Source organism: Bos indicus x Bos taurus, chromosome 12, assembly GCF_003369695.1.
Source record: "Bos indicus x Bos taurus breed Angus x Brahman F1 hybrid chromosome 12, Bos_hybrid_MaternalHap_v2.0, whole genome shotgun sequence".
Lineage (NCBI taxonomy): Eukaryota > Metazoa > Chordata > Mammalia > Artiodactyla > Bovidae > Bos > Bos indicus x Bos taurus.
In genome coordinates, this window is record NC_040087.1 from 28,631,372 (window position 1) to 28,656,490 (window position 25,119).

A 25,119-nucleotide genomic window follows, 5' to 3' on the forward strand; every position below is an offset into this window, starting at 1 on the left:
TGTAACTTACAGCAGCCACTGGGACAAGAATTTCAACAAACAGCCCAGCCAAGGCGTGTTTGATATCTTTGTCTTTGACCTCAAGAAAGTAATGTGCACATTCCTGGGAAGCAGAAAGAAAGTCAAGGGAGGGAGAAAGATTGAAATGTGCACAGAAAATTGTAGGTAAACAAATTTTAAGTCAACAGATCTTAATTCAGTAACACTCAATAACATCACATACACCATAATCTATTTTTAAAAAATCACTGGAGTCCAGCATTTATATTTAAGTTCACAATAGCCTCCAATGACATTTTACAGGGCTGGTTTTCTCACTCTCCCCCTAATTTCTATCACAAAATCATGACGCTGAAAGGACAAAGTGTCTATAACCAGTAAGCAGGTGTTCATCCCCTGACTTACCGGTTGGTTCATTCATTCATTTCCAACAAATTGCTATTGACTAGCTACTATGTGGGGGAGCCCTGGGTCCTTGGATAACCCACAAATACAGATCCCCAGAGAAGGAAAACACGGGGAGAGATGCAGAAGACATTCATCTTGTTTTAGGCCCTGACAACCCTGGGCACAAAGATGTTTACTTGTTAGCCCTGACTTTTTAGGTGTTTATTGTTCAGATAGTTTCATGAGCAAGTCTGGAATGCTTCCCTTCCCCACCTGGGACAAGGAAACCTTTGGAAGCATTCCTCCAGCAAGGAGGTCTTTGCCTGTGGACTCCTGACCCCAAACGGTGCTTTTGGTTGCCTGGGGAATAATTTATTAGAAGAGTTGGCCTGTTTAGAATTCTGCCAGCCCCCTTCCCCTTCCTGACCTTTTGGGTGGTAACTTACTGTGGTCTTTTCCAGATGTAGCTTTCATGGAAGAATCCAAGGTTACAGGTACTTCTGATGACATGTAATATGTGTATCAACTATTACCACTTTTTTTCAGTCCACATTGAGACTATCAGCAGCAACAGTTACTCAAGTCCCCAGTATATGAATATCATACTAAGACCTCAGTCCAAGACAGGCATTGCCGGCATGCAAAGTCTTTGAGACTGTTTTCCCTATACAGAATGGGGCATTATGGTTCCCAGAATTATGGTCCTTTTCCCACATTATTTTGCATACATATGTAAATATCATCTCAAATTGTCATGTACATACACATATACATGAATCATTAGCATGAGAGAGAGAAAAATAGTATTTACTGAGTCCAAGAATGCTCAGAACCACCTTCCAAAGTGAGTGTCACTGTTACCACTCTGCAGGAAAGGTAAGTGAAGCTGGGAGGAGTTAGGTTGTGACTTGTCCAAGGTCACAGAACTGGTAAGCACTGAAGCTTGTATTCCTCAAGTTTGATATGGGCCTATATTCTTTTTTTAAACAGCTTTATTGAATACAGTTCACATACCATGCAATTCACTTTTATAAAGTGTACAACTAGATAGCTTTTAGTATATTCACAATTGTACATCTTTCATCACAATCAAATGTAGAATCTTTTCATTATCACAGAAAGAAACTTGGCACCCGTGAGCCAGAAGCCCGGCCCTCCCTAAGCACAGCCGCCTCCTCCAGCCCAACACAACTAACCTATTTCCCATCTCTGTGGGTTTGCCTCTCCTGGACATTGGCTATTAGGAATAATGCTTCTGTGAACACTTACATTCAAGATTTTGTGTGGGCATACATTTTCATTTTTCTTGGGTATAATATACCTAGAATTGGAATTACTGGATTGATGATTCTAGATTTAAATATTTGAGGAATTGCTAGACTGTTTTCAAAAGCTGCTTGTCTATTTTACACTTCCACCAGCAGTGTATGAGGGTTACCATTTCTCTACAACCTCACCAACAGGTAACTTGCTGTCATCTGTCTTCCTGCTTATAGTCATCCTAGCATGTATGAAGTGGAACAACCTCCATTCATAACCCTGGTATTGAAACTCTTTATTAAGGTTCCCACTAAATCTAATTCACAGCACCATTAGAAAAAAAATCCTTCAGATACTAAAGTTTTATAAAATCTAATACAGCTGTGTACTCTGGGAAATCCTTATTAGCAATAATTCTTTAGTACAAAATGGTGAACACTGTGTCACAGACACCTAAACCTAAATGGTTTAGTTGATTTTTACAGTAAGTATAAGGATTTCATTACTTAAAGTTCTGATGCCTAGAAATGTTAACATTGCCAACTCAATGCTATCGATCTTAAAAAGTAAAAAATAAAGCCATATTTTATTAACAGAATAATATGCAACCAATGAGTGAAAAAAAGAAAAAAAATCTACAAATAAAATTCCACTGTACACCTACTCCAAAGATGATATGAGTTTAAAAATGAAATTATATGCCTGAAATTCTATCACTAGGTTATGAAACCCACTCGCCGAGAATGCAGGAAACACAAGAGACATGGGTTCAATCCCTGGTTGGGGAATATCCCCTGGAGGAGGAAATGGCAACGCACTCCAGTATTCTTGCCCAAAAAATCCTATGGATAGAGGATCCTGGTGGGCTGCAGTCCAAAGGGTCACAGGGAGTTGGACACTACTAAGCAAATGGGCACATGAATTATTGAGAAAAAAATAGTAGGACTTTAGTGAGTGGGTTCTCACCTTTCAGGTCAGTCACTCTGAGGCGGGAAGATGCACACGTTCCCGCCCAAGACAGTACCTGCATAAACTGGAGAGAGGCCTCAAAGTCCTCCACTGGATACATCTTAATTCGGAAGAACTTCATCCCCATTATCAAGCTGATGATGCTTTGAACGATATATGGGCTCTGCTCTTTGTGCCGTAATTCTTTGAGCTCTGCCATAAATTTCTTCTTTACAGCAGGGAATCTAAGAAAAGGACAGGAGTGATTTGTGAAATGATGGGTAGGAATGTGGGGGAAATGTGAGCCTCCGACATCCAGGAGTGACAGCACAACTGATGGGGACACGTTCCCATCAGCTGAAGGACAGTGACGGGCATTCTGTAAAAGTCTTGATATTGGGGCTGTGGTAAGCATCCAATCTTGTTTCTTCCCTTATTCTACCAGATGCTCAACGTCTCCTTCAAGCTAGGGAGAAGATGCAAGGTTATTTAGAGCCCTTCCAAATGCTCTAGCTCTTAAATTGAAATGATGAAAAGCTCCATTTTCTCTGGCTTAGCAATTGCCTGGGTACTTACAGACCCCAAGGGCCTGAAGTATCCAATTGTGAACAGATGAGCAATAAAATATTATAGGAGGCCAGGTATTTCTGACAACAGCAGCAAATAATGCCAAGTCATATTTCTACATCCATTTACAAAGTTTTCTGTTGTTGTTTCTTTTACAGTTTTAGGTTAATGATTATTGAGAAAAATATTTTTAGGTTGAAGGAAAAATCTAGTAATGGGAAAATTCAAATCATTTCTAAAAGATGACTAAGCTGTCTAATACATGTATGGGATTTTACAACTAAAAAGAGACGATCCCCAAGGAACTTAGGGTATTTATACAGTTTGAAAGTAAAATAATATTAATAACATTAATCACAACAACAACATTATCATAAAAAGTTTAAGAAAAGAATAGATCCTAAGAGGGTGGAGAAGTAGCAGATTGTCAAAGTGCCGAAGGGTAAAGGAACATAAACAAACAAGTTATCCAAGCTATATCTGAGATGGCTGGTTTGACTATCAGTTTAAAAAAAGGAAAAACAAGGGAAGTTTTCTAAGATTCACTGCATTCTGTTTCCTGAGTTTCCACATAGGATCACTTAGGAACAAGACATGATCAGAAAGGGTGATTATGTTTATAAAAGTTGAAGGCCAATTAACAGAACCCCAGAAGTTTGGAACAACAACTCTCAACACCTCAGAGTAGAAATTTCAGGACATATAAAGTAAATATATGGACACAGTTTCACCAACAGGCAGTGCAGGGGGTGTGTGTTTGGCAAGTTGGGTGGAAGGGGCTTCATGAGAACTGGCCATTTTCTTGTTCCTGGTTTGAGTGTGGGAACTGTTACATTTGGTAACAGTTGTTTAAAATCATATTTTCTAAACAATTTATGAGTTTTTCTTTATGTCTGCTGTGTAGAGTAAAAAAATTTTAAGAAGGCAATGGAGTAGCGTAAGTAGTGAATGCGTTTCCATTTTATGAAGAAACAGGTCAGAAGATCAATGTGACAAAGATGAGACTCAAACACAGACCTTCTGATGTGAAATCCAGAAATGTCCACTATTCTGCTGCTGCCTTTGACAGTTGTGAGCTGAGAAGTGTAGTCCCCACCCTATTTAGAACAGTGTGCAGTTTAGTTGGCAAGATAAAACAATGTAGCACTGACCATGAGCCATGTGAATAATAATAATTTCAAAAATAACAATAACCATTACTATTATTTGAGGTATGTTAGCGAGTGCCTGGGACTCTTCCTGGATCTCTCTGGTCCTTCAGGAAGGTGAAATGCCCCAACCCAGATCATTCTTCACACAGATCATATTTCACACTGCCCTTTATGAGAATAATACACCTAAAGGGGCTGGGGGCAGGCACTGGAGAATGAAGGGGCTCTTTTCAGCTGGATAATCAAAGAATACATTAGAGGGGATTTATGTTGGGGTAAAGGGTGAGCAGAGTTTTAACCAGGGACAGATGAAGGACAGGAAGCAGAAACATCATGGCAAAGAGACAGGAGTGACATTTCCAATCAAGATTATAAAATTTCACAGTTTCAAACTAGACTTTTTAAGAATTCCATTCTATTCTTTTTAACTCAAGCTATTTCCAAACACTAAAAAAAAAAAAAATCTATGGTTTTAATTTTGAAATGAGAGACTTTAAAAGGAAAAGGTAACTTTATAGGTTAAAGCTATATGGTTTTAAAGATCACATGATACTTAGAAAGCATGCTTTCCTTTTCTAATCCATGACTAAAACAAGGAGAGGTAGGGAAAGGCAGGTTATTTGTATATGTTATTATTTCAACATTCTCACAAGTTAGTGGCTAAATGTCTATTTTTCATTTAAAAATAAATATGGCTATGTTTTACTTTAAAAAGTTCTAAATGACATAAACATGTTATTTTAAAATAAAAATAATCTAGAAACCTACTCATACTTAAAAGTTATTTTCCCTTAAAATAATTTTAGGGAAAAATAAATTTCTTTTCAATAACCATGCTTTTAGTGTTCAATATTCTTTAGTAAATACAGTAACTAAAAACTTTTCAGTCTCCTGCTTTAAAATGTATAGAATGCACAATATTTATATTATTATTAAAGTGAGACTACAAAATATATACATTAAAATTATATCATATAAAAAGAGAAAAATTTTGAAATTATGAATCTTAAAAACAAACATCACTATTTAAATGAATATACCAGACTTTAACCCCCAAAACTTACCTTAAAAAAATCTAATTTTAACTTTAACTTTGAAAGTGCTAAGACCCTGGGTGAATATCACTTAATAGCAAAAAAATTTCTGTGATAGGAATTAAGCACATTATCACTAGTAAGAGTAAAAATAGTGTTTCTGCTTAAAGACCAAACTAAGCATTAGTAACTAAAGTCAGAATGAAGAAAATATTTTGTATATATTACCACTGGGATCTAGATATAAAATCTAAAATTAGAATTGTTACATTACTCAAGTTTATTTTTTTAAGAAAGATAACCATCCTGTATCAGATAAGCATACATCCTTTTTTTTCCCCCCACCGAGAACAAAGGAAGCAGTAATTTTCTAAGGCGACAATAAAGAAATGGTTCTGGTATACTAATGAGAAGAATGTAATACGATAATTTGTAGTATGACACCCAAAAGGTTAACTCTATACTGACCATTTGAGAATTTATCACTGTGATTACTATATATTACTGCAATTACTTCAAGAACCTATTGGTGAAAGCATTTTCTTGTGACTAGAAAGTGCTGGACAATTATCCAAATTGAGGCATTTGTTATAGCCTACTATTGCAGAACTGAGACAAATATTGACATCATGAAAATTGAAAAAGTCACTATTGGCAAGAAACAGTGCCTCAGTGGATCATAAATCTGACCTAATGTGGAAATTCCTACAACCTTAAAGTGTTGTTTTAATTATGACATCTCTCAATTCATTCTCAATTGAAAATCGATGTAGCTAAGGAAAGTCCTTCTATAGGAACTGATATTGTTAGGTACAGTTCACAAAAACTAAGAAAAACACAAGAAGTCATTTTTGGCATACTAAACTTTCCAAATGATTGTATAAGTTATGCCGGGATAATTACAAAGGAATATGATGAGATTTTCAGGATTTGACAAACCAGCCAAAATACATATTAACAAGTCATTTTTCTGATCTTTTCTAGGTATGAGGTAGAGACATATGAGTTAATTTACCAGATAACTGTAACTTATCCCCTCAAAAAGCCAGTACTTTCATTATCTACTTGTAATAGAAATCTCTCCAAAATGCATTATACATTTTTTTAATGACTCATGAGCCACAATTATTACAATGGGCTATATAATAAAAGTACAATATATATTCTCATGCAAAATGCTCCAGGTAATTCTACTGTTTAGTTCTTATGTATGCTTGGGTCCATTTCTTTCCTCTCTATTGCTGTCAGGTTTTGAGGCTGAAATTTCTCATTGTGTAGGTGTACCCACATCTCTTTCATCTAATGCGGACGTTTTATGTGTTAGAATAGGTAGTCAAGATGAACAGACAAACAGGGTTAGATTAAAAAAGTCACGTCAAGGAGTTTTTGGGGTCTGTTTCCTGAGTTATTTCTACCGTTTGGCTAGTTAAAGTTGCTGAGTAAGTGCTTTTAAAAAACTTTTGTTTTTTGATAAATTGAGTGTTTCCACACTGCTAAGTTAGGAAATTCCATCTCTTGAAGATAAAAATCTTTCTGAGGGTTGCATTTCACAAAGATCAGGGCATCACTGTTGTTCCAAGCTGGTCTCTTGGCTTGGATTCACATTAAGTTTCTGGCTCACTTGGCCTAACTTAGGCATCCAAGATCTTGCCCTATTTGCCTCTGGGTTGAATAAGATGAAGATGGGTGAACAGGGTGTGACATCACTTTTGGAAGAAGTATCTTATTGCTAATTGTCTAATACCATTTTGTTCTAGCCTGCTAAATGGTGTTATGGGGCCAGATAAATTTAGCAATGAGAATTTTCCAACTTGTTTCCATGACAGAGTCTGGGACATTTTTAGCTCAGCTGAATTAAGTAAGGTCTATAGTAAAGGGACATTCTAGAACGGAATTTTCCCATTCATGGATGCTATGCTGTAACCACCCACTCATGGAATATAGAACACAAGACTTTTAAAACTGATAAACTTCTTTGAAAAATTGAGCAGGAAGAAAAGTACTTTGGTTAGGCCATTTCCTTCTTGGATGCAGTAGTCTGAAACTCATGGACTCTTGGTAGCATCAGGCCCGACTGCCAAGTGAAAAGGGTAATGGAGAAAACAAATTGGAAGAAGACATGGTACTTGCCTCAGGGAGCTTCTAGTGAGATTCAGCAACAGGACACACACAGCAAAAATAAACCCTAAGTTTCTTGTAAGCTCACACCCTTCCCCTTTCTGGGAGTAGGGCCGGATGGCACAGACACTCATGTTCTTACGGTGAAGGATTCTGAGGTTCACTTACTTAGCTTGTGCCAGCACACCAATGACTTCTGCATACAGGTCTGCCACAATGTGCATATTGCCAGTGTTAGGACCAAGGTACCTAGACAAGATACAATTAGACAAGTGAGGAATCCCCCAGGTCATCTGAGAAGAGCAAACTCAATTTCTTTTTAAGCACCCGACTTCTTCAAAATTTGAAGGAAAGAAATTACTTTACCCTTCTTTGTACTTAAAGTGCTTGAAAGCCAAGTTAATAACATCATGTATTAAACTGTCTATTACAGGATGAAGTGGAATCTGGAAAAGAGAAAAGATGGTTCTTAGCTTGGAAGGGAATATTAAAGATCAAATCAATAAGAGTACTTCCAGTGGACTATAGACAGCCTTTAGCCATCAAGCAATATAGTTCATGTGACATGGTATTTGAAATTCATGGACAATTTAATAAACTTAGACCTCAAAAATATAAGTTGCTATTAGATAAATAAACCTTATCTAAAGGTAACATTAAACTGATGACCTACCTGTTTCAAAACTTCTATTAATACTAAAGAAAAAATAAAATCAATGGCGAGGTCCCGTCTTTCCATTAAATAATCTCGCTGCTGTTCATCACTGTAAAAGTTTAAAATATTCACATTAAATAGGCACTAAAGACATTCTCCAAGTGATATAATTCATCAAAAATCTAGGATTCATCCCCAATGGGCTGCAAACCAATTTTGTTATGACAAGACTGCAGTGATAAATACACACTGAAGTTATTCCTATAATAAGTGTGGTGTGATGGACACACTGTGGATCAGAGTATCTGACATCATATTTTAAATGTTCAACCAAGTCAACTTGAGTCACTATTTGGGAACCGACAATCTCACCTTGTGGACCTTCCTAAGGTACCTTTCAATTTAGGAATCCTACCGTCTTGAAGATGGAAACAAACCTGACCCAGGGCTCCCAGGCTAGAGATAGACACTTAGAGGATCTTGTGAAAAGATCAAAACAATGGAAAGAAATAGTATGATTATCAATGGGAGTAGGACTGTAGCGGGTGAAGAAGGATCAGTGTTAAATGTTGTTCCCCCTGCCTTCCCGGCCCTTTCTCTTGACCTTTTGCCACTTGAGATTAATGAGAGGAAGAAAGAAGATGTCAAGGGGTGGTGGAAGAGAGAAAGATTAAAGAGCAGATGGACGAAGAGGTAGAAGGGGCAAAGGAGAGTCATCTGAACTCATCAAAAGTTAGGGAACAGAATAAGCACCGTCAGGAGGACAGAGTGTGAGTTTTCACCTCCCTCCCTTCATTTCCTGCTTCTCTAATGAACTGATTGAGGGCTAATTTGGAACTGAACAAATGAAGGGACTGCCAAGCTCCTTACCAAAGAACGGTGGCTAAGAGCGTTGGCTCTGGTGTGGAACAGTCCTGGGTGAAAATTATGGCTCTTCCACTTACCAATAATTTTTCTATTTACAAAATGGAAATAATAACAGTCATTATAGTAAGGTTTGCTTGAGTATTAAAACGTGTAAGTATTTAGTAGAGTCTCCCAAACACACAACTGCTCAGTACTTGTATATTAAATAAAACTCATGAGAAAGGATGATGGAATTTGGATTTGTCAGGCAGATATTTTCAAAATACTTTTAAATACGGAACGTTTTTCTCTTCAGTCCAGAGAGAATGAGAAGAAAGCATATAAAAGATTTAAAAAAAAGAACTTTGGAGGAGTTCTGCAGCCTTGAGAGCGTCCAGTTAAGCCACCAGGTGACAGAGCAGGTCAACAAAGAAAGCTGCAGCTTTAACTTGCAAGGGGAAATGTATGAACCGGGTAGGAGCTCATTCTTCAGGATCATTAACAAACAGTCCTGCCAGGAGGGAGAGCGATGGACCAAATCATCTACCTGGAGCCCTTCAAGACCCACCAGAATTAGAAAGTGCTGCTGCCAGATGAAGGGAGGAGAGGAAAACATATGGAGCTACGTTAAACACAGGGCGTCTGCAAGTCTGACCTAGAGATTACATCATGGAGAAGAGAAGCAAGAAGTCTGTAGACCAAAGGGAAGGCAAACTCTCAGAGATGGCCAGCAGACGTGGAGAGGGGAGGGCTACTGGGGTCTTCAAAAGGGGCCAGAGGACCTTGAGAAAGTAGCAAAACAAAAAAAATTGGGGGTAGAAAAAAAATTAAACTCCTGCTTTGATTTTATTTGATCAGTCAATTTATGCTTTCAAATAAAAGGAAGACATATGCATTTCCAATAATGAATTCACATTGTTGCTGGTTTGTGGTCTCTCTGCCAGGAGCCAGAGGCATCTGACAAATTTATTTGGCAGTCAAAATGTTGATATTGTACTAATCTTAGAAATCATACACAATCTTAGAGATCATAACCCAAATACACCTCCATCACATTTGACTGTTTTCAGTTGCTTATGCTTCTTCCTAAAGTTCTCTTTTCTTGTTTCTAATAAGAAAAACCCCATTGTTAGCTACCTCATGTTCTAGAGACCCTCATTCTTTTGGTTTTCTCCAAAACACGTATTCTCTCTAAAACACATTCTCTCTCATTTTAAACTTCCAATTGCTAACTAAAACACAACTGAATTGAATTTCACTGTACCAGTTCTGTATTTGATCTTGACAATTACTCTGATCTCCTGGAAATAATCAGTAACACAATCTAAAAACCAATTATTTTCAATTCATACAGAAATCAGTTTATGAAAAATCTAGTTTTAGTAACTCAATTCTGAAAAATAAAACTAAAACTAACTGAATTAAGCTCATTCAAACTGTCCCACTTTCCACCCCTAGAAAGTTTTAGTATCTATTAATAAGCTGCCATGTTATACAGGGAAAATACTTAATTAATAGGTGGATGAACTTATTAATCATACAGACTGAATCATTTTCAGACACAGAATTGAAATTCTACCTTTAAATTTGATACATTAAAAAGTAATTTATGAGAAACTGCTAATTGCTATGGGTTTCTTTTTAGGGTAATAAAAATATTGAATGAGACAATGAGATGGCTATACAACCTTGTGAATAAACTGAAAGCACTGACTCACACACTTTAAAAGGATGTGTTTTATAGCATATAAATTATCTCCGTTAAAAAAATCCTCTTCAACTAGAATAATTATTCAATATACAAGTTATTAATCTCTCCTCCAAACAAAATAAGTAAATAAATCTTGCATAAAACTCAAGCATATTGCAACATGAAATTACAAGTTCAGACGACATGTAATTTGGTAAAATAATAAGTCTTCAATTTCAAGAGAAGTTTACATATTTTTAAGCACTGGAGTGTCAAGAAACATGAGAGGAATAAATCACTCACAAGTAGGAGTTAATATCTGATTTTCTGAGTGATTACTTTCCATCATATTGTCTTTAAAAGCATTAAAAAATGTATAATCCATGTGGAGAAATCTGTGCTTTTAAAATAATCTCTCATTCCTTAAAGTAAGATAAATGTATTAAACCTTCTTATTTGCTACCTTGCTTTATTAGGTTTATTTCAAACACACAAAATTATACATATTTACTTAGAACTCTGGGGGACATACATTCATTGGACAGATCAACCAAGCGTCTTAAGTTTTATGCCTGAACAGCACAAGTAGCAGCAAGTTCTACTTTTCAAATCCACAAGAGAAGGGAACCACAGAACAAACAGGCAAATCTCAGCCGGGAGGGAAGCTAGGGATGGGGTGATCTGACTTCCCACTTTTGCCCATGAAGAGGCTGAGGTTCAGACAGGTGGGGAGTTGCCCAGAGTCTCATGGCTAATTGGTGGCAGTTCTGGGACCATCCCTAATGTCCAATCCACTGACCTTCCCACTGCGTAATCTGGGCGCCCAAGGTTACTAAGTGAATCCGAATATCTAGGGAATGTCCTGCAGGGCCTGCTGCGGGCTTTCTGCCTTTAACTGTGCACCAAAGGAGAGAGAGCCCAGGAGAGAAGCAGGCAAGGGGGTTACCTGGGGTCTTTGACACCCTGCCCCCACCACTGGCAAAATAAAGTCATGGAACCATTTCAACCTGTGGCGGCTCACAGCAACTAACATTCCGAAGGTGCCACCTGCTAGAAAAGGGGCCCCTGCAGCCTAGGCTCAAGTGTAAAGAGGTCAGAAGGTCTAGTGGCATTCCCAACTCCCACTCAGATTGGTTCCTTTCTTTTTTCCTAAAAAGAAAGAAAGAATAATCCTCATAATCCTTATATAAAAGAAATGTACCTTTTGGATTTATTGCTGGTTCTTGGTCTGTACTCATGCGATTCATCCTCAATGCCATTTTGCCTTTTATACCAGTCAAATAATGTACGTAGAATGGAAGGCAGGCAGTATTCAGAAAGGGAGCTCATTGAACTGATGACCTACAGAGAAAAGCAGGTGATTAAAAAAACTTGCGTGGCACTGCCAATTACTGAGAAAGTTTTTATTTCACAAATAACTCCAAACCATAGGCACTACAAAATATTCTTATTCATCACACTCCTCTCCTTAATAATCTTTTTAGTACATGCATTCCCAAGAACCCAAGTTTCTTACTGTTGACAGATGCTCTTCACACAATAGTAATTTTGTGGCTTAAGAAAGTTAATTACTTTGACTCCCTTTCATTCTAGAAATCAGATGTTAATTGCATGGACCGCAAAGAAATTATTTTCACATACCACCTAAGAAGTACAGTGCCTTGTACTTCTTAGATCCTCAAAAATGCTTGTTATACAAATAAATACATTAATTAATATAATTATACTAATGGCTTAGGTGAAATAAACAAGTTTACCCCCCAAATAACCTAAGTTGTAATACAACTTGGAGAAGGAAATGGCAACCCACTCCAATATTCTTGCCTAGACAATCCCAGGGACGGGGGAGCCTGGTAGGCTGCCGTCTATGGGGTCGCACAGAGTCGGACACGACTGAAGCGACTTAGCAGCAGCAGCAGCAGCAGCAATACAATATATGGTTTTCTGCCAGTAATCAATCATATACAATGTGAAGTATGCCTCAAATTAGACTCAATAAGTGAGTAGCAATAACTTACCCTGTGTTAAAGGCAAACATCTCCCCTCTTCTTCAAAAAACAAACATGCTTTTGATAGATGAGTTATTTTACTTTCCTTATTTTGGAAAGATTCCTGATCTTTTACTATCATCCCCAAAGTGAGACTCAATCCATATCTCATATGCAAAAATGATATCAAAATGGATCATAGATCTGAGTATTACATCTAAAACTATAAAACTTCTGAAGAAAATATAGGAGAAAATCCTTGCCACTTTAAGGTAGGCAAGGATTTCTTAGGGACCAAACCAAAAGCAGAGTTCATGAGAATTCGACCTACTGAAAATCACCAAAATCAAAAATTTATGCTTTTAGAGGGATATTGTTAAGTGATGAAAGGACTAGCCATAGACTGGGAGAAATTATTTGCAAAACATCTCTCTGATGAAGACCTTATAACTGGAACATGTCAAACTACAATGAGTTAGGTATTAACTACTTAATTAACAAACAGTACAGGCAAATCATAAAGCCTAGTGCTGATGAGACAGTGATAAGACGAACATGTTCATACACTACAGATAGACGAAAAAACTGGCATAACATCTGGAAGGTAATTTGGAAATACTTATCAAGAACCTAATAAAAGCATCCTTAATAAATCTACTCTTAGGCATTTCTCTCAAGAACATAATTAGAGATGAGTAAAAATGTTTATGACAGCCTTACTTAAAACAAAAAAAATGGAAACAAATGTCCAACTATACGTGTAAATACCTTAATCCAATGTAGAATTTGATGTAGACTCTCTATGAAACCATTAACAATCTTGCTTCAAAAACACTTCATGTTGTAAAATGTTCAGGATATGTTAAGTGAAAAAACAGTAAAAGAACCTATATAAGTATAGGGCTTCCCTGGTGGCTCAAACAGTAAAGAATCCACCTGCCAATGCAGGAGACCTGGGCTTGATCCCTGGGTGGGAAGATCCCCTGGAAAAGTAAGTGGTGACACACTCCAGTATTCTTGCTGGGAAATTCAATGGACAGAGGAGCCTAGTGGGCTACAGTATATGGGGTCACAGAGTCAGACATGACTGAGCAACTAACACTTGCACTTTTCTTTCATTGTATAAATATGCAGGCATAGAACATAAGACCAGGAGGAAATATACTAACATATTAAGAGTGCATATTAAAATCAGGAGTTCTCAGGAGAGAGATCACTGGAGATAGAGGATGGATGGGAGTTTAAGAGAAATGAAGGTAGGATTTTACCTGGACCTTTTAAAAAAAGGGTAGAAATTTAAAATGATAGTCAAAAAAGAAACTAAGTAAGGAGCCTAAGCAGGAAATCCTATGGTTGGGAAGGTGCAAAATAGTTGTTTGTTGATAATGATTATACAATTAATGAAGGTTTTGAAGGAACTGAAAGAAGAAAATATCTGACTGGTATAGGGATTCTGGCACACCAGAGTGAAGGGAAACAAAGTTGATGATTTTAAGTTGGAACTAAATCAAAAAAAGGTACTTGAAAGTGAAAGTGAAGTCACTCAGTCATGTCCAACTCTTTTGTGACCCCATGGACTGTAGCCCACCAGGCTCCTCTGTCCACGGGATTTTCCAGGCAAGAATACTGGAGTGGGTTGCCATTTCCTTCTCCAGGAGACCTTCCCGACCCAGGGATTGAACCCGGGTCTCCCGCATCGTAGGCAGACACTTTACCGTCTGAGCTACCAGGGAAGTCCAAAAAAGGTATTTAATGCCAGTCTAAAAAATTTCCGTTTTCTTCTCTAGAAAATGAGAAGCTCTGAAAAGTTGCTGAGTAGAATACTCAGCTCATAAAAACAGTGTTTGGGGAGGTTTAATCTAGCAGTGGCATGCAGGCTGGACCAAAGGCGGTTAAGAGAACACACACGCACGCGCACACGCACACACACACACTCACACACACACTTGAATAGAATAAGGATAATCCTGCAACAGCCCCAGGCACACAGTGCTCAGGGCCTGAGCTGGGGAGGTGGCAGCAGAAATGGAAAACCTTAGTTAACCTAAAATATTTCTGTAGTTAAGCAGGCGAGACTTAACTTCTTTTATAAAGCAGGCAACTGGAGCAATGGAAGATCAATGCTTCATGTCACCAAGACTTTCCACTGTCACCTTTGAAGCAAGCCCTAAGACTGAACAAGGCAATGATGCTGTATTCCTCAGACCCTATTTCTTGACAGCTTATTTCATGCTCTCTCTATTGTATGTATATAATTCAACATTGTATATTATCTTTAGTTATGGGTTAATAATATTAAAAAAAATAGGCTATTGCTTTCAGCTTGCCTGGTGAACCTAGTCACTCTTACAGGTTTTTGTAATTTTAAAATATCTAGTTTTTTTTTTTTTAAAGAGCTACCCGCTACCCCCACCCTCCAATACTGTAACATTCACAGTCATAACAAATTTTCCTGCTCTTCCTGTGGATAAAACAGCAGAAAATTTTTGGAGGAAATCCAACTACAGTGTGTCAAGGGTTTCATTTACTTGTTTTCTCTAGTTACCCAAGCATCAGAAGGATATTTTCCTCAAGTCACCATCATCTAAAATATTTTGAATTGGTAAACGAATTGGCTTCCCTAGTGGCTCAGTGGTAAAGAATCTGCCTACAATGCAGGAGACCAGGGTTTGATATCTGGGTTGGGAAGATCCCCTGGAGAAGGAAATGGCAACCCATTCCAGTATTCATGCCTGGAAAATCCCATGGACAGAGAAGCCTGGTGGGCTACAGTCCATGGGGTCACAAAAGAGCTGGACACGACTTAGCGACTAAACGACAACAAAACGGAGGGGGTTCCTCCCACAGCGGTAAAGGGTTCAGAATTCAGAGTCCCTGACCATGGGTTAATTCCATCTTAATTACTGAATCTGTAATAAAAGCTTAAAGTAGCTACCATTATATTTCAATAATTTAAGAATACTTGTGCAAATCTGGATAAGATGCTAAGGAGACATGATAACTAAATGGAATGTGGCATCCTCAACGGTAACCTGGAACAGAAGACACACATTAGGGAAAAACAGATGAAATACAGAGTTTAGTCCATAATATTGTACTGATGTTGGGTTTCTTAGTTGTGACAAATATACCTTGATAATATAAGAGGTTAATAGCAAAAACTGGGTGTGGGGTATATGACAAGCGTCTGTACTACCTTTGCAACTTTTCTATAAACCCAAAACTACTCTAAAATTAAACACCGATTTAAAAAAACATTGGGTGGGATATGTACAAGCTCCTTTACTTACTTCAGACCCATCAAGGTGCTAGAAACCTGTGTCTGACTCTTAAATCTCTCCAGGTAGAGCATTCAGCTACTTCACTTAGGTGTAACACACAATCCTCTGGAGAAGGGAATGGCTAACCACTCCAGTATTCTTGCCTGGAGAATCCCATGAATAGAGGAGCCTGGCGGGCTACAGTCCATGGGGTCACAGAGTCAGACACAACTGAGCGACTAACACTTTCATATTCCCCTTAGAGAATGTCAATACTGTTTTTCAAACCCCGGCTGTAATAATTTTTTCTATGCCTGAAAAAGCCTTCCTAAAGCCATTCTTGGTATTATATCTGTTGAGCATACTTTCCATGGCAAGTACACCGAGATCATCTTAGAAGAGATGAAAGGTCAGCATGGGGTGGCTGTGTGTGTTTTTTCCATCTCTCTGTTACTGCCCTTTTGAGTTCAGGCTGTCAGGAAGGAAGGGTGGAATTCGCAAAGACCTGGCCCTCAAAGCTCAGGAAGGGAGTAAGGTCTAGCTGGCTTCTTGGTTGCTCAGCTCCTTCATTTACTGGAAGCCGAGCCAATGGTGAGATGAATTCTAGCTCTGTGTCGCTGTGAAAGGGGAGGAACATTTACAAAGATGTTCTTGTTGCGTTTAAATGATCATATTCTTCCATCACAGATGAGCTAGGTACTGGGCAGCTTGAGGACCTGAAGCGCACAGAATCACAGAACTATTTCATACTGGTGTTTTCTTTTGGGGGTGGGGGGGATAGAGGGGAATACTAAATGTACTTTGCAAATGTTTTCTTAATGTTTACTTTGGCATTTTATATATAAATAGGCTAAAAGAGACTGTCCATTATGCTGTAGCTATGACATTAATTTTTCATAAGCATTTTATTATACTTGCTGAATGCAAAGAGGGAAACTTCAGACATAAATGTATGAATAATTACTCAGTGGAGTCATTCTGTATTTTACAGTTATAAGGCTGACTACTCATGAGTGGTGCATTTAATAAATAATTTTAAAGTAACTTCATTGATGGTTTAATTTCTCAAACTAGTTCAGGTGGCCAAGTGTCTGGGGGGTAGGGTTCTCTCTATGTGATACCACAAAATATTGATCTATGAAAGCAGTTCAGATGCAATTTCTTTTTACTCGATCACATTTCATACTATTGCTAGATTAAAGTATTTCAATGAGTGATGACAGACACCAAATGCTTAAGAATAATTTATTATAAAACTTAAAAATGTAAAAATCTATTTGTTAAATATGTTTTCTTGCAAATTAGGAAAAGATCTCCATTATTTAATTTTAACACCTTTGTCCACTTTCTGGTCCACTTCCACTGGTGAATAATTTAAGAAACACCGAATAACACTAATGTGAATCCAAAGCCAGCCAATTTGTTTTTACTCTCACTTATATATTTTACTTTTCACTTATACATTTAAAATAAGATTTTCACTGAACTGCAGCATGAGACTCAATGTTGAAGCACTAGAATTTCATCTGCCTTCTTCTGCAGGAAAATCATTGTTACCCAAGATGGTAAGAAGTTATTTAGTTTTATTATAGATTTGTAAGAGATTTATGTTACCATGTGTTTCTTGGCCATAGACGGCATTTTTAATGTTAAGGAACTAAATGCCACAAAAGGACATAAACATATACCATCTAGAAGAAAATCCCAAGAGTAGTTAATGAGAATGTTTGAGCAACTTACTTGGAACATATAGAGATGACACCAGTAGAGAACAGGTCACAATGAACTGTAAACAGCTGCAACTACTCAAAGTAGCCTATCTGAAGACTGATCTTCACGAGCTGAATTTTCATAATTTCATTAGTGTACTGGAAGATCACACGGTTTTGGATTCAGGTTACAGCTCTGCCCTTTATAGGCTACAATGAGCTTGGCCATGTTGCCATTTCTTTGAAGCACTAAATGGGATTTAATTCTTCTCTACTGGGCTTTTATGGAGACTAAAGGAGACACTATAAAGTGTGGGGCTCACAACAGACCTTCAAACATGCCTATTTCATTTTTCCCCTCTTCCATTTCCAAATATTGAAACTGAAGCTCAGACATAAAATATTTTGATTTTGATAAGATCATAGGCTAAGTTAATGACTGAAGTTGATGACAGATTTAATCAGAGCGGATAAATATTGCTTTTAGGTATAGACTCGGCCCTCTGGATCCACAGATTCCACCAACCACAGTTCAAAAATATTTGGAAAAAAATTCCTTAAGTTCCAAAAAGCAAAACTTCAATTTGTCACTCTCTGGCAATGATATGAATCCTATTTATAACTATTTATGTATCATTTACATTGTAATACATAAGTAATCTAGAGATGATTTAAAGTATACGGGAGGATGTGTGTAGGTTATATGCAAATGCTATGCCAGTTTACATAAGAAACTTGAGTATCTGCAGATTTTGCAGATTCTGGCATTCGGGTAGGCCAGAGGCCCTGTTATCAATGCCCCGTGGGCACCCAGGACAATCACAGTGGGGGAAGAACAAAGACCCACCTATCTCATACTCAAGCACAAACAATCAAGGTGTCCATTGGGACCTTTTGTTAGCTTGCATTCCTGAACTAAGCCAACTTTTCTGGCCCCCAGCAGATGTGAACACAGCCCCTCCCAGACGGTTACTGGAGATGCCTCTGAGCAACGCGTGTCCTACATCAGCTCCGAACAAGAAAAGCAGCAACTCCAGACTCCCTGAGTTCACTGTAGGCACAGCTCACTCTAAAGTGAATGGGAATAGGACCCTGAGATAGTAACTGTTCTGGAACCGGAAACAATCTGTTGAAAAAACCAATTATCAGAAGTCATGAATGATTCTCAGAAACCTCAGCCATCCTGAAAAAGGCTGTTGAGCCCAAATGTAAATGAAGAACGAATACACACACAAATAAATGAGTAAACCCAACAAAAACGAGCATGGAGATACGGAGAGCAGAGAAGTGGTCACCCCAGGGAAGAGGTGGTGGACAGGAGAAAGGGTACATGGGGTCACCTTTATGATGACAGATGGAAGCTAAACTTTGAGTGCACTGCAGTGCATACTGATATCAAGTTATAATCCTGTACACAGGAAACAATTTGTAAAAAAAAAAAAAAAAAAAGGACATACACCTGGTAGAAAGCCTTAAGCTCTTGTATTACATGTGGCAGAAGAGGGTCCTATAGACACACACAGCCCTCATTTGATTCTGCTCTCCCCTCTCTGACCCACGCAAGACCGGTCCCTCTTCTGGCCAACTGCTTCATCAGCCCACCATGTACTGCCGATGCTTACTCTTCCTGCTTCACTTTATTCCTGAAACCTGATTTCTGCTCTCACCACAGTCCTGTAACACACGCAACTCTTCTTTTTAGCATCCTTTGCTGTTGTTCAGTCACTCAGTCATGTCTGATTCTTTGCAATCCCGTGAACGGCAGCACACCTGGCTTTCCTGTCCTTCATCGTCTCCCTGAGTTTGCTCAAACTCATGTCCATTGATTCAGGGATGCCATCCAACCACCTTACCCTCTAAAATCCTTCAATCAGTTCAGTTGCTTAGTCGTGTCTAACTCTTTGTGACCCCATGGACTGCAGCACACTAGGCTTCCCTGTCCATCACCAACTCCCTGAGCTTGCTCATACTCATGTCCATCGAGTTGGGGATGCCATCCAACCATCTCATCCTCTGTCTCATCCTCTAGAATCCTTAGCTGCTCCCTTACCTGAGTTCCACTGCACTTGAACCATACCTTCTATTCACATTGTAGTGCTACTTGTTCAGGTATCTGTCTTCCTCCTAGAATTGAGAATTCCTGGAGGGTAGAAACTCCCTTGCTGCTCTGTAAACTCAGCACCTTGCACAGACCCTGGCATGCTTTGGGCACTCGATGTTTGTTAAATAGAATGGAAATGACTCCAAATCATCATTGAAAACTACAGGAACTTTTTGTTTCTCCTTTTCTTAATCAATATTGATTCTTCTTATATAATGTTGCTTATAATCATCCTTTCTTTCTGCTTCTCTGCCTCCGTTTTAGTTACAGCCCTTTTTGCCTCAAATCATTATCAATGCTCCAACTCCCAAAATGCCTCCAAACTTGAAGGATCTCTCTAGTCATGGACACTGTTCCCACAGGCTTTAACATCAAGTCTCCACTTTGATCTTTCAGCTACTGACATGTAGATGGTGAGGTCCTTCCAACTGGCATCAAGGTCTTCTCCAGTCAGATTCCTTCCTATCTTGAATGCAGGGACCACATCTTACATCTCTGTCTCACACAGGGTTTTGTGTGTATGTGTGTACATGTACACACACACACACACACACACACACACACACTCAATAAATGTTTGCTAAAATAAAGAACTTTATTACCAGGACAGTTTTTCATTTATTTTCAAGTGCTGAGTAATTTACATATTTAAAATAAGTTAGTGGCAGTATGTGTTTTCAGAATGCTGTTGGAAATCTTGTGTGTCTTTATTAATTCTCATTCACATAGGAGTTTTTCATCAGCAGGAACTGGGAACCCTCCAGTTCCTTCGATGGAAGGAAGGAACCCACCAGGCTCCTTCAATGGAGTCTGTAGCACCAAGGAGGCGTCCCTAGCATGTTCTTCTTCCATAGATGGACATCTGTGTGAATTTAGATTAACATCCTTCTGCCTGGAATTGAAGTAAGGGGAATTACAGAATTTGGACCTTTGATATCAAAATGCTAAGGGAGCTTGATACAATCATGGCCTTGCCATAGAACCACAATTCTTATAATTTGCTGGTAAAACAGTACCAGCACTTTCAAAGGTGATTTGGCTGACATTTTTTTTTTTTCCCCCCACTGAACCCACAGGGGAACCAACTCCAGTCAAGTTTCCTTCTGGCCTGGGAGTTGTGCTATCTCTTTCAAATGAGACAGATTTTGTGGGTTGGTTCTCAGAGGATAATCTTATGTGCCTTATTTGAAAGTTCTCAGTGACTATCTCACTATAGGTTCACTCCAGAAATGTCTTTAATACAGAGAGATGTGTTACAGGTTTCCTAGGTGGTGCTAGTGGTAAAGAATCCTCCTAACAAGGCAGGAAATGCAGGAGACGTGGGTTTGATCCCTGGAGAATAAAATGGTAACCCACTCTAGTATTCTTGCCTGGAGAATCCCACAGACAGAGGATCCTGGTGGGCTACGGTCCATAGGGTCACGAAGAGTTGGACATGACTGAGCACACATTTTCATCTATTTATCTGTTTTACAAGCATGGTTCTCGAGTGTCAATGTGTGTGGCGGTCACCTGGGGGTCTCCTTAAGCTGTAGAGTCTGCCTCAGTGTATGCGGCCAGGGCAGAGAATCTGCGTTGCAACGTTTTGAGTAGCAGGGTTATAAGTGTTATAGCTAATTAAGCAGCAAAGTTGGGATTTAAACCCGGGTCCATCTAATTCCAAAGTCTATCTCTTTCCCACAATGCTGAAATGCAGAAATAGAGTGCTGAATAATAAATGAGAAATTGTGTTTAAGCCAAATTATTGGGAATAACTACTATATGGAATGTTAGAATGCAAAAGTATTCTTCTCCAGGAGAAAAAAAAGAAAGAAGTACATTAAGCTGGAGGGGGGGGAGAGCACAATTTTTTGAGGAACACAGAGTGATAATCTAAGAGGATAGAGACAAAGAAGATAAAATAGAGTGAAAAATTGTGGAAGACAGATAATATTCACATTCTTAAAGAGAACAGAAAGAGCCACACTTGCTATGACTATAATCCCCAAGGGATGACCCCACTCACTCACTCCAGGTCCCTGACTGCCCAAGGAGAAGCAGGTGACAGCAACTAGGGATAATGTGAGATGAGAGGAAGCTCCATGACCCAGAGAGATGAAGCCCACGCTCCACTCCACCAGCGTTCCAGGAAACAGCCAGTTCTGCCAGCGACAGAGTGCAAAGCCAGGGCCACGCCAGCCTTCCAAGACTGGCTATGAGTGCAGACTTGTGAGATCTCACTCAAGGAACAGCTTGTAAAATAGAAAATGGGGGATTCTGTCTCAATAGTCAGTCCTTACATTTTTGGGTCGAACACATCTGGACCTTAACAGCCAAAGAATTTTTCTCTAGACGCCACATTAAAGGCAATTTCAAAGCTACAGAAAGTGTACTCTGCATGTGTTGTCCATAAGACAATATAAAACCCCCACTGTATTAGACCAGCCCACTGAGCATCCAGCAGGACTTTGTCTCCTCCACTGGCACCAAGCGAGGTTTTTAAAGAACATGCTGTCTTCTTCGTCATTAACTACAGAAGTTTAGGAAACACCACACACACATCTCCAGCCTCCTCTGATACCATTATTCACTGTTCTAAACAGACATAAAGCCCTCCTGAAGTGACTCAACCAGAATATGTAAGATCCTCGTTTCCTATGTTTATCATCTATGTTTAGAGCCAGAAGTCCTTTAACCAGTCCTGATCTATTTTTCAAAGGACCTGTTTTACTCATTTATCACTTTCTCTAATGAGACTCTAAGTTACCACACTTGTTTGTATTACTGTTTAGGTGGTTTCTCTCTCACAGGATTGTGAATTCTTGAAAGGCTAAAACTTGTCCTAAATTTCATCTCTCCAGAGCCTAGTGCCATGTCAAGCACAACAGAATATTGGATGCAAACATACGTAAGCTCTAGTGCAGAGATCTGGTCATCAATGGTACCATTTATTCAGAAGAATCTCAAAAAGTTTTTGAATGGAAGTTGCTTCATCTTTTCTCAGTTCCTTTAATTCTTATACACAAAGATCCCACAAACAACCAATTGAGGACCTACTCATATTACTTCAGCACTTCAAACCAACAGGCATTTGTTGAATGGCTACTATAAGCTGTCACTATAAAAGCTGCAGGACTTAGCTCCTAGGTTCACACCCCTGCCTCCTCCTTGTGGGAGTTCATCTACACGCCATAGTGAGTCCTCAGCCCTTAGCTTTGTATATCTTGAAATAAGTAAAAACCAGAATATAATACATATTACATACTTGATCAAACTGGGGGTCTTCTCCACGTTGTAGAGATTTTGTCAATGGCTTTTCCTAGAAAGAAAAACATGTAAGAAAAATTACCAGAGGCTCTTATATATTTCAAAAGAAAGGCCATTACTGTTACATTTTTTCTCATCTATTTCTTCCTTTATGGGAGACAGAGATGACAGTTTTCAAATAAGAAACTCTTCTTTACTATTCAAACCTTAAAGTATAGTGTTTGATCACCACCACCGGGATTTTTGCTATTCATCTTCACATATTTGATCAAGACATTCAAATCTGAAGTAGTAACTGGCCCTATGTATTTCAATGAAAATCACATGATACAAATTAGGGAATTTATTTGAAATTTTAGTACCTATCTCAGAACTTCACAGATAATAAAAAGTTGAAAGTGACACACCATTTCAGGTCCCAAGATTTAGAAACAAAATACATTAAGTCCCCTACATATGAATGAGTTCCATCCCAAGACAGCGTTCATAAATTCAATAAAGTTAGCCTAGGTACCCAAATAACATAATCGGCTATATAGTACTGTACTATAATAGGTTTATAATACTTGTCACGCAAATAACATGTACATAAAAAACAAACAGAAAATAAAGGAAACATTTTAAATCTTACATAACCTTGAAAAGTACAGTATTACAGTACACCAGCTGGTGTACAAGGGCACGTTCACATCTTTGAAAGTTTGTATGTAGGGGACTTACCGTAGGCCTAACTATTGGTCCGGTGTTTAGGGACAGCCTACTAGTCAGAGTTACTAGTGTAGGTGCTGAATTTTGAGCGTGATTTTTTGACTTGTAACGCATCCAAATCTCAGCAAGAATAATCTGGGTAGTGACAAAGGTCCACACAAACAAATTTTCCTAACCGTGATGTCTTTGTTTACATTAGGAAGACTTCACTGACCTTTCAGGAGGGCATTTTATAACTATTTATCCTTAATGTTCTTTGACACAGATATGGAAGCTAACGCCGACCCAAATTTGGTTTAAGATTAGAAATCATGTAAAAAGTTATATATCAAAAATTAAAGCTTTACTTGAGCCAAGGTAGATGTTCTGGAAAGAGTCCGTTCACATTTTGCTGACCACAAAGACCCTTCCCTTGTCTCATTTCTCCAGTCTTCTTCGCCATATCCATATGTATGTCTATACACGCCTAAGGCGGAGGTGTGCCCCACCCTCAGCCCCCAGGGTCTCTGTTCTTAAAAAGATGGGCTCAGTCTGGGTACACGAAGCTTAATCGAGAACGGTGTGAATTAACTGCTCTGTCTCATTTGCAAAATACACAGCTTCAAAATGCAGACTCATCATAAATGAAGAGACTGCTGTGTTCTTAAGGGCTAATAAACATTTTCTCTTCAGAGTATATTATCTTGAACACACAGGTGGAAGAGCAGATATCAAAATGAAACTGAGAACAAAGAAGAACAAATAAAGAGACAGAGTCAGTTGACCGTATGAGAGCACAAATTCAGCAAATAAATTGTGAAGCATTTCCTATGTTTTAATATCATCTGAAGCCCTTTGTAAAACAAAATACAAATGTGAAACCAAAGAAGTGAAAACAGGTAGGGCCAGGTTCCATAGACATCTTTGGAACAAACCCTGTAGAAACATTTCTATTCCTTGTTTTATTTACTCATCACCCAACAGTAATGGAGGGCTCACAAGGTGTCAAATGAGACTTCGGTGGGGATGCTGACCAGCACAGTGTTCCTGCCAGGGGGGATAAGAAGCTGAAATGCTGAGTATTACCTAGACTCATTCACCAGTCAAATCTCAGCTACTGTCACTTCCTCAGGGAAGCCTTTCACTGAGTCCTCTCCTAACACCTGCTCCACACCCCCACATGCCTGCAAAGCTCTGCGTATGTACCCTTTCATGGCACTTATTACCCTGTACAAATACACAACCAAGAGTGATCAGCTGATGGCCACCCCTAGTGCCTATTCTAAGCTGCAGAAATGTAGGACCCTCTCTTTTTCCCAGCACTTAAAGTCACAGGGCAGGGCGTGGCTTGGCAATGGCTAGACAAATGCCAAATTAATCAATCATATCTCTAGGCTGAGGATGTCCAGTTTCTCCAACTAAGAGATCCTCTTACTGGCATGTGTCTGTTTTGTTGTAATAAACTTTTTAAT

The 25,119-nt window shown here is 38.7% G+C and overlaps 1 protein-coding gene across 8 annotated transcripts in view; it reads right to left on the bottom strand.

Moving 5' to 3' along the window:
- FRY (FRY microtubule binding protein) overlaps window positions 1-25,119 on the bottom strand; it is a 329,597-nt gene that overhangs the window by 145,209 nt on the left and 159,269 nt on the right. For all 8 annotated transcript variants that reach the window (XM_027557464.1, XM_027557466.1, XM_027557463.1 and 5 more), the window contains 7 exons: window positions 22,959-23,012; window positions 11,858-11,997; window positions 8,139-8,229; window positions 7,832-7,911; window positions 7,634-7,714; window positions 2,672-2,840; window positions 11-103 (listed from right to left, as the gene is read on the bottom strand). In XM_027557464.1, the coding sequence (XP_027413265.1) occupies window positions 11-103; window positions 2,672-2,840; window positions 7,634-7,714; window positions 7,832-7,911; window positions 8,139-8,229; window positions 11,858-11,997; window positions 22,959-23,012 (708 nt within the window). The remainder of the gene's footprint in view (window positions 1-10; window positions 104-2,671; window positions 2,841-7,633; window positions 7,715-7,831; window positions 7,912-8,138; window positions 8,230-11,857; window positions 11,998-22,958; window positions 23,013-25,119) is intronic.